Source organism: Pseudorca crassidens, chromosome 16 (genome assembly GCF_039906515.1).
Source record: "Pseudorca crassidens isolate mPseCra1 chromosome 16, mPseCra1.hap1, whole genome shotgun sequence".
Taxonomy (NCBI): Eukaryota; Metazoa; Chordata; class Mammalia; order Artiodactyla; family Delphinidae; genus Pseudorca; species Pseudorca crassidens.
Genome location: NC_090311.1, coordinates 30,019,473 through 30,031,865, shown reverse-complemented (window position 1 = coordinate 30,031,865; position 12,393 = coordinate 30,019,473). Strand labels below are relative to the sequence as shown.

The window sequence follows — 12,393 nt, the reverse complement described above, 5'->3', positions numbered from 1 at the left end:
GCTAAGACTCTACATAATTCATCATTCAGTCCTCACAACGACCCTCTGTGGTGTGGACTATTATTCCCACTTTACAGATGAAAAGACTGAGGCTCACAGAAGTTAAGTAACTTGCCCAAAACTATACAACTAGAAAGTGGCAGAGCTTGGCTTTGAATCCAGACAGTCTGACTCCAAACTGTGGGGAAGACGATACCAGCTTCAGAGACCCCCTCAGCCATCCTAGGGTGAGGATTTGGCAATAACCCAGGGAAGGACTTGGAGGTGTGCCTCGGCTCCAAGGGAGGTCTGGTACCTTCAAGCCCAGGGCATCACGGGAGTGTAGGTGGTTGGGCTCCTCATGGGCGTGTGGGGCCCACAGGGGCAGCTTGGTGAAGGGCAGTGAGGGGAGAAGCCGGCTGAGGCGTGGCTTCTCTGCCTGGCTTTCCTCTGCTGGCTCAGTTATGGGGGAAGTGGCAGCCACATCCCTGCAACCTCCTTGCCAGCCAGAGACAGGCCCCATCAGGCCTCAGGAGCAGAGGAACCCTCAGGCAGCTCTGGGCTGCTGCTCCCCCATCACTGTCCCCTGACTCCGCTTTCTGGCTTCCTTTGGCCAAAGGCAGGGGTGTGTGTGAAAACCACAGGGTTTACAGAAGCTCATGGTGCCACCGAGTGGTGGCATCTTGCACTGCACCCCCAAATCAAAACAGATCGGGCCAGAGCATCTCAGCGGCTGGGAAAATTCTCCGCGACCCCCAAACAAGCAGCTGCTCCCACCTGCAAGGACTTTTCTGTGACTTCCAGAGTGGCGCGGGACAAAGATGGAGTCCAGTCTGTGGTGACTCTTTCTCCCTATGGCCAGCCACCGGGGTGCTGCCTTTCTCCTGGGGGTCTTGCAGCCTGGGAAACCCGACCTCCCTTCTCCATAGCTCTGGAAGGACTTACAGTGACGAGGTGTCTGGCATGAGGCACCCACACCTGGTTTTGGCTTTACTGTTCACCACACATGAAGGCAATGCAAGAGCGCCCCAAGTCAGACCTAAATTGGAGCTCCGGCTTCATGACAGTTGCATATGGTGGAAAGACCTGGAGCTTTAGTTTCCCCAGCTGTAAAATCGGGATACTAATACTTTACAGAATTGCCTAGACAAGTGCTTCTCATCCTTGGTCGTAATCAAATTTACCTGGGGAGCAAGGAAAACCACTGATGCCTGGTCCTGTCCCCAGGGATTCTGATTTCATTGTTCTGGGGTGCAGCCTGGGCATCAGGAGTTTTAAAATTCCCCCTAGAGATTCTAGAGCGAAGGCAAGGTTGAGAACCCCTGGTTTCGACGGTACCTAGAGCCTATGAGCTTTTCACAGGCCTCTGAAGATATCTGAGACCTGAATGGAAAAGTTGATCGGTTCCATGAATTCAGCCAGACACAAAATGAGTATGAACTCTATGATTGCACGTATAACACATTCTAATACAGGCAAAACTAATCTATGGTGTTAGCAGTCAGGATAGCGGCTGCCCTGGGGTGGGGGGCAGCGAGTGGAAGGGGGCCTGGGGGCTTCTGGAGACTCCTGATGAGCTGTTTCTCCAGCAGTTACATAGGTGTGCTCACGTTCAGAGCATTCATGGAGTTGTACACTTAAGATTTGCATATTTTCTACAAGTATGATGCATTTCAATGAAATTTACCAAAAAGTTCATTGGCTTCAAAATAGGAAAAGCACAAAACTGAAATTAATGTTTGATTACATATCTACAAAATGTAACATTGTCAGTCAACTGCAATTTAACTCGAGGTGTGTGTGTGTGTGTGTGTGTGTGTGTGTGTGTGTGTGATTTAGTGCGGGTTGCGGATGTATATGGAAATGTTTGATATGATGAGGGGTGGGGCACTTAAAAAAGAAGGTCCCTTGTACCTAAGGAAATCTTAGAACAGCCCAGGTTTATGCCAGGAGCTCTTAATCTTGACCCCTTGCCCTTGTATGCAGAACGATGTACCTTTAACTGGGGAAGAGAATCCACAGCTTTCAGCAGATTCTCAAAGGGGTATGTGACCCCCCCAAAAGGTTAAGAGGAGCCGGTGAGAAGCTGGCCACGAATGTGCCTGGCATGAAATAGGTGTTCTTTCCCTCCTTTCAGAGTCCAGCCTTCCGAGGTTTCCACAGAACCCTTCTCAGGCGACTTTGGGAGGATTTATTCTCCTGGCGGCACTGAGAGCAGATTGTGCTGTACTCACAGCTCTTCCTCTAAGAGGCTATTTAAAGGGCCTGTCACTGCAGCATCTGCTGGACAGCAGAACTTAGCGTCCCAGAGCTGCACGGGGACTCGTGGTTTTGACAGGGATGATGCAGGAGGTGGAAGGGTATGGAGGGGGTCAGAAAGCTGTATCGGTCCGCAGACCCCTGGTCAATTGCTTAACCACACTGAGTCTTAGCTTGTCATTTGCAGAATGAGAGCGTTGTGAGAAGGCATCTTTGTAAATGATAATCTGTTTCTCTGATGTAAGGTATTGTTATTGCTGGAGTTACGCTAGGATCTCATTATACCGTGGCCTCAGGATGTAGATTTATAGCCAGGTTCCAGATTCTTGCATAGAACAAGCAAAATCCAAGGGTTCACTGACCCCCTAATATATGCGAGGAGCTCCTGTACAGTATTATCCCATTTTGCTCTTTAACGCTCTTGTGGGTGGTTATATTTGAATTCTTATTTTATAGATGAGGAAATTAGATGGTTAAGTGGCTTCACGAGCGCTCACAGCTAGTTAGTGTCGGAGCGAAAGCTTGAACCTAAGTCTCCGATCCCAAATCCGTCTCTTATTCTGCTACTGTGTGTCACAGTTAGACAAAAGGTTCCGTTCTGCCTGGATTGACTCATGAAGACAGATTTCAGGCTCAGAGAGAAGCATGTGGGCAAATGCAGACACAGAAAAATTAGATTTGCAGGGGCACGAAGGGGCTGGTTATTTTGGAGTAATTCAAGTTATCGATTTCTGTAATGGAAAAGTGATTGCGTACCAGCTACCACCTGAGAGCTGTGCTGAGCAAGGCCCTGGAAGGGGAAATGTTATACACAGCTTACAAGACCTTGTGGTGGGGATGGCCTTCCTCCTGTCCCAGTTCCTCTTGAACTCTTGGTGGGGGGTGGGGATCTTGTCTTACTTATTTCTACCACCGCCCTCCCCCACCCCAAGTGCCTGGTGCAGTGCCTCACCCTTGGCAGGTGAACGAGAAGTGCAGCCCATCACAGGCTGGCAGGAAGAGACAAGAACATACAGACATGAGGTCCTCAGGCCGCTGGGGCAACGTGCCACTGAGAAGCAGCTTAGGCAGATGCAGACACAGACAGGTAAGTGGTCACCGAGTAACTGAATTAAATGGTGACCCCAGGCCATCCCCTGCACTAGGCAGCTTTAATAACGTTGCCCTGGCCGTGATCTTGTGGCTCTGCTCATGATCTCCACCTGGGAGGGGAGGGAAGGGGAGGAAGTGTACATCCTGACCCTACTCAGCCCCTGCCTGGGCACCATTACTTTGAGGTGGTGAATCCTTGTGGGGCTGAGTGCTTTGCCCGGAAAGTCTGGCCCTGGGGTCCTAGAGGGTGAAGTACCGCGGGTGGATGGGTAGGTGGATGGATGGACGGATAAGTGGATAGATACAGAGAAGATGTGTATAGGGAGATGACTGATGGATCAGAGGTGAGGGAGAGGGCTGCCTAGCTTGAGACGGATGCTCGCAGACAGTGGAGAAGCAGGTGAATGGATGGATACTGGTCGGCCCTGTGCTCCCCAGTGCAGGTCTAAATACAGGACTGGAGCTCTTCAAAGGGAAGATGCTGTGTAGGCCAGTCCCCAAATGAACTCCACATTTATAACTGTGAGTGATGGCTGTGTCTCGTTGGTAAAGATTCTTATAGGTCTAACATGGCCCCAGTTAATGACTTATGGATTGTTGTAAAATCAGGCCCTGCTAGAAGTGAAAGCAGGAGGTTAAAGGGCCTGGAACAGATTTCATAATAATATCTGCATTTTAACAATCTGGGCAGTGTACTGAGCACCTTATACGCTCTATCTCGATGAAGCCTCACAAAAGCTCTATGAGGTTATGCCTCCATTTGCAGTGGATGAAGAAACGAGTCTCGAGAGGTGAAGCCGCTTGTTTAAGGCCACTGCGGAGTGCGTTGGTGGGGTGCCTGGGATTCAAGCCTGAGTCCATCTGATCCCATAGTCTCAGGGTGAAGAGAGAATTTTAAGGAGAGATGGAAGGAAAGAAGGAGGGAGGGAGGGCTGCAGGGTTTGGGGATCAGCTCTGTAAGAAAGAATGTGGTCTTTGACACACGAGACAACTTCTGCCCTGGGTGAAGCTTTGCGAGCTCCCGGCTTCCTTCTCCCTCTGTCCTCTCTGTGTCTGCCTTCAAGGCCTATACATCTTGAGCTTGGGGACTGGAAAGTGCAGAGAAGGTATATGTGGGATTTGCTTTTCTCCCTTCGGCCTAAGCGTGTCCCTCTGCTTGTCCCCACCAGCAGTCTGGGAACGTGACTGTGCTTTTGTCCCTCCCCCGGAGCTCCGCACGCATGTCTGGGCTGGGCAAGGAGAGTCAGCCCTTAGATCGTTTTGCGGGGGGTGTTAAATGATTCTGGGGGATAAATCCTTCGTGACTTCTCTGGGTCTGGCCTTGAAGAAGGACAATGAGTTACCTTTACGGGAATTATTCTGGGCCCCTTCTGGAAGGCAGGTGGGCAGGCATGCTGAGGTCATGAGATTCTGGGCAGGGGTGACACAGATTCTCCTTCTGTCCCCAGCCTCATCCCCTGTGCTCCTGACCCTGTCTGCAGCCTCCCCTCTCTCAGCTGATCGGGGCCCTCTCGGCACCTGGTACCTCCCCCGGCTCTCTCGTCCTGGCTGTGTTCCATGGTCCAAGCACGGTGCCTGGATTCACTTGGTGGGCACTTCCCCTGACTTTGATTCTGTGTCAGCAGGACAGAAAGGACAAACACTGGCCCTCATGTTCCTAAAATGCTTGAGGCAGCTGTGCTTCTGAAATACTTTGAGTTTCTGGAGAAGGAGGCAGAGTGAGGCAAGGAGTCCCAGGCAGGAGTCAGATTCCCAATTAGGCTGTGGCCCTCAGGAAAGTCACTGCTCATTTTTGGGCCTCCGTTTCCACATCTGAGAAGGATGGGGCAGAACTAGATGACGTCTCAGGTGCCTCTGTGTTTAATGATCTAGGATTCCGTGCTGGTCGGGGGCGAATCCCTGGGCCAGTTCACTAGCTCCGGGTGACTCCTGCTCTGTGCAGCTCAGTCAGTGCCATGCCCTTCCTGCTGGCTTTACCGCATTTTATGAGGATTCTCTTGGGAAATGGCACCTCGTGAGAACTAAGTTGAACACTTCAGCACAGCCCAGGCCCCGGGAAGGTTTGGTCTGCTCCCTCATGGCCATTTTCGGTCCTGAGATTGCTTCAGCTCCCTGTGGGCGGCCAATGTCCTCCAAACCTCCCACACTGCAGGCCCCCGGTGACCTGGGCCATGGCAGGCTGTGCTGGGAGCCGCATGAGATTTGGCACTGAATAGATCTAGGCTCCATCCTGAACTTTGCTACTTAGTAATATTGATAACATTTCTGATTTACTGAGGGCTTACTAGGTGCCAGGCCAGCCCTATGTCAAGTATTTTATATCATCTTGTTTAATGTAAAAACTTTGTGTGGTAGGTATTATCCCCATTTTACAGATAAGAAAACTGAGGCTTAAAACAGCTCACCTACCTCAAATCCCTCTTTCTCAGCAAGGCCTACCCCGAGCCACCCTATTTGAATGGCATCCTGCCTATCTCAGCGCTCCCGATCTGCCTTAATGCTGCTTCCTCCTTCCCACCTAACCTGTAACATACTATATACTTTACTTATTATGTTGTTTAGTGCCGGCCATATGTCACCGGGGCTTTCAGGAATCTTTGCCGGTGATGTTCACAGATGTACATTCCAAGCCACTAGAACCGTGCCTGGCACATAGCTGGTGTCCAGTGTATGCCGAGTGATACCCAGTTAAGTCATCTGCCCAGGTGTCAGTTACTTAACCAGCCGTGTGACCTTGGGTAACTTATTGTTTCTAAGCCTCAGTTTCTTTGGTCATAAAGTAGAATAATAGCATTTATCCCATAGGATGGGTTTGGGGATTCTTGGAGACGTACAGTTTTGGCACACGGCAGGCATTCTGTAAATGTTCGCTCCCTTCCCCAAGGAGGGTTTTTTCTTCTTGCTTCTCACTGTTCTCTGATGGCCCACCCTTCGGCCACTTCAGAGAACAAGCGCTGAAGGAGGGGGCTGGCATTATCTGTGGAGTTAACCAGCCTGTGTTCTCTTGCCCCCCTTCCTCCTCCTCCTGGGATGTGCCTGTTGTTAAGGAGATGCAACATCAGCCCCTGACGGGACGTGGCTGGGGTCTGGTCCACACCAAAGGAGAGAGGTGATGGCTGACCCCGGGGAGGGAGAGAAGGGGAGGGACTAGGCTTGCCTCCTGGGCTGAGAGTCTGAGGAGGGGTATCATTCTGGAATCTGCTGGAAGAACCCAGCTGGCTCCCTGAGAAAAAGAAGCGTTCGTCCTCCTGTCTCCATGTGACTCTGGAATGATGACCAAGGGTCCTGTTCAGAGGTGGGAATGGAACCCCTGCTTGAGCTGCAGTCCAGTGGCAGGCGCCGGTCAGGGTGCGATGCCCAGGCCCTGGGAGGGGGCCGTAGCAGCCAGAGTGACACAAAATCAAACTCCTGGCCCTCAGAATGGCCCCTCCCCAGAACAGGGCTGGCAGCTGAGTAGATGCTTGAAGAGGTCACGTGGGTGATTCGCAATTCTGTGCCTGGCGAGGGGCCTCGACACAGGTACTGCCATTGCTTCTCGCAGCTTGAATGTCACTGTGGGGAGACTGTCTCAGATCCTGGGCCTCCAGGGACTCCATTTCTTCTACCCAACCCACCCCTTGACCCTGGGCAGCGTGAGAGACGGTGCTTTTGTGTAACCAGCCAGCCCAAATGGAGAAGGGAGAGCACAGGCTGGGGACAGACTGCCCGGACAGACTCCTTCCTCCGTCTTGTTCCAGCAGCATGCGTCTCGGTAAAACTGGGATGATTACAGCACTTTCCTCCGGGGATTGTTGTGAGGATTCAACAAGTTGATTCCCATCTAGTTTAGAGCTGACCCAGACGTGCTGAGCTCACTAAATGGAAGCTATTATCGTCATTTTAAGGGGTACATTCCTGGGAAGAGGAGCATTCTTGGGCAGAGTAAAAATGGTATTATTATTACGTGGCTTTTCTTGAAAAATGGGAAGTTCTGGCCACGTGGGCCCATCTTCCTGCTCTGCTGGAGTAAGGGCTGCCCCCTTCAGCGGCTCCAGCTCTCCATTTGCATAATCCCTTCTAGCCCATTCCATTACTTGTCAGCCCCTGAAGGCATTTGCTATTTCTGTTACAAACTCAGGTCCAGCAGAAGCCAACAAAGATTTCAGGAGCCTGAGTGGGGCTAGCAGACAAAGAAAAGACTGAATTGTCTGTGCTCAGAAGGGAAAGGCAAGGCTTTGGGTGCCCAGGGGCCTCAGGGCAAGAGGAATTAGAAGAAAGAGTGACGTTGAGCCTGGCTAGCTTGGGTGGGGCTCTGTGCCCACCCATCCGTGGCTGGTTCAGCACAGACCAGTAAACACACTGGACTGAGGCATTGGGCTTGGAAAGCCTGGGCTCCTGGCCCACTGGGGAGGTCTGTTATTTGGGGGCAGGTGATGCTGAGTTGGTTCAGTACCTGCCTGTCCTCTGTATCTTCAGCCTCGTATTTCTTCCAACACAAGCATCTTTGGGTCAGGGAACTTGACGCCCTCACTGTCACAGTCCTCATGGGAGGGACCCAGTGCTTGTTACACGGGAGGGAGGTTCTCAATAAATGCTTGTTGAATAAATATATGAACGAATGCAGAGAGCTAGCTTTCTGGTACAGCAATCCAAGAATTTAGCTAGACTTTTTAGAAAGCCTCTGAGTCCCATTCCCATCCCGTGCCCTGGGCTCCTCCATCTGGCTGGAGGAAGGCAATATGGGGACAGCAACCATGTCACCTTCACTTACCATTGCATGCCCAGAGCCTAGCTCAGTACCTGGCACATAATAGGTGCTCAACCAATGTTTGTTGAAAGAGTGAATGAATGAAAGAATGAATCTAACGGAAAGCCTTCTTACCCTGGAGTCAGGATACTGCAGTTGTGCTCTTAGCAGCTGGAGGGATTCTGAACTCCTCTTTTAACTCATCTGGCCCCACCCACCAAGCAGGGTAAAACCACACAAATATACCCAGTTATAAGAGACTCAGCGTGCAGGAATTCACGGTTATTACTCATAAGGCATCTTCTGAAGTTCGCTGTCACCTTGGATCTCCCGATGTCCTTGTCAGGCTGTCACACTAGCTGTCTTAGCCCTTATTTCTCGTGTTGTGTGTGCAGACAATCAGTGGACACTGTTATCTTGTTATTTACCATTGCATTTGGAACCATCACCTCTGTGGGCTTTGGGTTTTACTTATCTCACTATCTTAGATCCACTTGTTCTTTTCGAAAAAGGCAGCATCTTCCAGAATGACGAGGGACTAGTGTGAATGGGGACAGCGCTGTCTGTTACCCCCTGACAAGATGCGGTGGTGGCAGAGGGCTCCGGCTTTGGCTCGGGGACCAGCTGGCTCGTGACCTTGGGCAGATCACTTCATCTCTCTGGAGCCTCATCTCTGGGGCCCTTTCAGATCTTTAATTCCATGTCAACACACAGGAGTGGGCTTCCCAGAAGTGGAGCGATTTTTAAGTGGGTGTACCTTTTCTGTGAAACTGTAGCTGTTTTTATTTTAAAACTTTTCATTTAAGCTCCTATTCCGAGTGTAAAAACAGCACTAGCTATGAGGAATTAATAGTTTGTGATTTATGGGGCATATTATTATTATATCAGAAAATGGTAGTTTTTTTTGTTAAATATATTTTTTAAAGGCTTGGTGCATTCTTAAGTGTGATTTTATTATATCTTGGGGTGCCTTTTCTCCCCATAAAGAACAGATCTGTGATTTATAACACATCTTCACTACTGAAGCTTGTCATGAAAGTATTCTAAGGTGTTACATCATTCCCACAGGTGAAGCTTCCAGGAGCTTCCAGGTTTCCAAGAATATTTCAGGGGAGACCAAATTGCAAGGTTCTTTCTAGAAAGCAGGGTAACCTGACACTAGCCATGCCTATGTCCAGCCACATATTAAGGGGGCCTTAGAAAGGAAAGGGCCCTTAGGCTCAACTCTCTTGTCATTTAGATGAGGGAAACTGAGGCCCAGAGTGGAGAAGTGACTTCCTCAGAGCACTCCATGTCTGTCCCTTGCTCATCCCACATCCCTTACCTGGTCCAAACCCCAGTCCCTGACACGTGAACACTGATGCACAAAGCCAACCACTGCTTATGCCTGGGGCAGACACTCTATCTCATGAGTTGCTTTCCAAGGGCCATGTGATGGAAGGGCTGCTGCTAATTCAGCATTCCAACCAGCTCTACTTGCCTCAGACACATTTTTGTTTTCACTAGCTAGACACTAACACCCAGCAGAGAGTTTATTGGCATGATTTCTCCAGAAAGAGGCTGGAAGACTTCGCAAGTTCAAACTTTAACATTTTTATCAAGAGTCCCAAAGGGCCACCCTTTCCCTCTCCCATTATGACCACCAACTCCAATATGGCTTTCTCTACCACGGGCAGTCAGGGCCCGCAGAGCAGAAACAGCATAGGCCAAACCGGCAGACATGCGGCACATAATCAACTGAGCAAGGAACCGCCTGGGAGCCATCTTTGTTAAGGGCAAAATAAGCCGCTCATGACACTGGAGGATACAGAAAAGACAGGACTATCTTGATTCTTCTGAAGGAGTGAGGGAGGCTGGATGGGGTAAAAAACATGTTCTCAGAAAGCATGCAAAGAAAGCTTCGCAAACAACTAAGGTGACACAAATATCTCCCAAACTTCCCTTTTCAAAGATGGCCACCCCCGCGGTCCATTCAGAGGGAGCGCGCAGCAGAATCTACTGGGCATGGAGAGAGAGACAGGCAGTGGGAGAGATTTAGTTTGCCACAAAGGTTGTTAGTTTTGTTTTTGTTTTTTCCTTTATTGATGGAATTTAAAGTGCATATAACTGAAGGCAAAGTCCAAGGCCTAGAGAAAGAGATGAGGCCCGAGAGAGAGGCTCAGAGATTCTAAAGGCGGCAGAAGGATACCCACCTAAAAAGGCCACTTGAGCTGCAAAAAGCATGGGGCAGAGAGATAGAAAATGGGAAAAAGAGAAAGGGGGTAGGGGTGGGGTGTGGGTGTGGGGAAGCGTTTGGGAGGAAGAAGACAAACAGCAGTTCAGAAATTCAGACAAAGGTGAGTAGTAGGGGTTAGTCTATATCCCAGGTAGGAAAAGGTGGGCTGAGCTTAAGGTAGGAGCATTAGTTTTAGGAAATGTGAGAAGGGGAGAAACAAGAAGAGCAATAGCCTCTGGCCAGGACACAGCGCCCCAGGGGCCTTTCAGATGATGGCAGTAGTGGTAGGGCTTCTCCAAGCCTCTGTTATGGTCTTCCTTGGAGACCCCACGAGGGTCTAGGGAGACTCCCTCCAGCCAGGGGAAGACAGGGGCTGGGGACCTGGATCTGGGGCCTCCCAGAGCTCCCCAGTGGAAGGCAAGTTCCCTTTGCTACTGGACTATGGCAGGGGCTCCACTCACCCACACAGGCTGTGCCGTCCTCGTTGGGCTCGTAGCCCCGACTGCACCTCTTGTTGGTCCGGCACCTGTAGCTTCCGTACGTGTTAACACACACGGGCTTGTCTCGAGGGCACACGAATGGGAACTGGATGCATTCGTTGGTGTCTGAAAGGCAAGGGGAGCCACTCACTGGGGGCTGTGGGCAGTGGATCCTTGCTCAGGCTCTGCTGCACACCCCTCCCCCGCCGTGACCTTGGGCATGTCCTTTCTTCTCTCTGGGCCTCAACTTCCTCGCTTCAGTCCCCTTGGCTGGCTCCTCCTGTGCTTACCTCTACACGTGGGGGGCATTCAGGCTTGGTCCGGGGTCTTCTCTTCTATCTACCACACTTTCTCTAGGTGGTCCCTTCGTACATGGATGATTCCAGAACTTCCAACTCCAGCCACGACCTCTCCCCGGGGCTCCAGACTTGTAAATCTGTCTACCGTGCATCTCAAACTTACTGGGTCCAAATGGAACTCTAGATCCCCCCTGGCCCTCAAGCATCTTCTGCCCCCTGTTCCCATCTCCCCCAACTCAAGCAATGCCACTGTCAGTCACTTGGCTGCTCAAGCAGACATCAGAGTGATCCCCGATTCCTCTGGTTGCCTGACCTCTGCAGGTGATCTAACAACAGATCCTGTCAGTTCTGCCCCCACAGTACCTCTCCCATTTGGCCACCTCCTTCTCACTCCTCTGCCACCAGCCTGTCCCCAACCACCAGCAGCTCTTGCCTGGATTTCTGCAGCTGCCTCCCTCCCGGCCTCCAGGCTTCCCCCCTCCCTCCAATTCTATCTGCAATTCAGCAACCAGGTGATCATTTGAAAATGTGAACCACATGTTTTTTACCCCATCCAGCCTCCCTCACTCCTTCAGAAGAATCAAGATAGTCCTGTCTTTTCTGTATCCTCCAGTGTCATGAGCGGCTTATTTTGCCCTTAACAAAGATGGCTCCCAGGCGGTTCCTTGCTCAGTTGATTATGTGTCCCATGTCTGCTGGTTTGGCCTATACTCTCCTGCTTAACTGCAAAGGGCCCTGAGAGCAAAGTCCAGACACCTTTCTAGGGCCTCAAGACCCTCCTTAACTTGGCGTTTGGCTCGTCCATCGTCTCCTGGCACACTGGCCTTCTTCCTGTCCCTTTGACACACCAAGCCTTTTACCTGTATCCTGGTCTTTGCTCCCACCCTTCCCTCTGCCAGGAAAGCTCCTCCCTCCAGTCTTTCTGTGCCTGGACCCTTCTCATCCTTCAGGTCTCAGCTCAAAGGTCCTCTCCCTGTCCACGCCATCTAGAAGAGTCTTCAGAGAGCACCTTGCTTGAAGGTTTCTTAACTCATCTCGTCCAGCGTTCGGGTCACATGTTTGTGGCCTGTCTCCCAGACTAGAGCAGACGCCCCTCCAGGGCAGGTGCTTGGCCTGCACCCCCAGCTCCCCGAGCGGGGTGCTATGTACGACGCACACAGATGTCTGCTGGATGGTGAAAGGAAGCGGCGGCTGCACTGGGGGTGTCATGGGGTCTGCCCAGCACATGGGGAAGGAGCTGGAATTTCTGTGTACATGCACTGTCTGTGGGGACATGAAGAGCAGAGGGGACTAATTTCTTCCTCAAGCCCCCCTTCGAGCCATCCTCCTCCACTTCTCACTTGT

At 51.1% G+C, this 12,393-nt stretch overlaps 1 protein-coding gene across 4 annotated transcripts in view; it reads right to left on the bottom strand.

Annotated features, from left to right (window-relative positions):
* Positions 1–9,629: 9,629 nt before the first annotated feature.
* The window catches only part of CRTAC1 (cartilage acidic protein 1), a 132,344-nt gene continuing 129,580 nt past the window's right edge, over positions 9,630–12,393 (bottom strand). For 2 of the 4 annotated variants that reach the window (XM_067709766.1, XM_067709767.1), the window contains 2 exons: positions 10,733–10,876; positions 9,630–9,909 (listed from right to left, as the gene is read on the bottom strand). In XM_067709766.1, coding sequence (XP_067565867.1) covers positions 9,826–9,909; positions 10,733–10,876 — 228 coding nt within the window. In that variant the 3' untranslated portion in view covers positions 9,630–9,825. Of the gene's footprint in view, positions 9,910–9,938; positions 10,267–10,732; positions 10,877–12,393 lie in introns of those variants that run through there. The other 2 variants (XM_067709768.1, XM_067709765.1) reach the window with 2 other exon arrangements.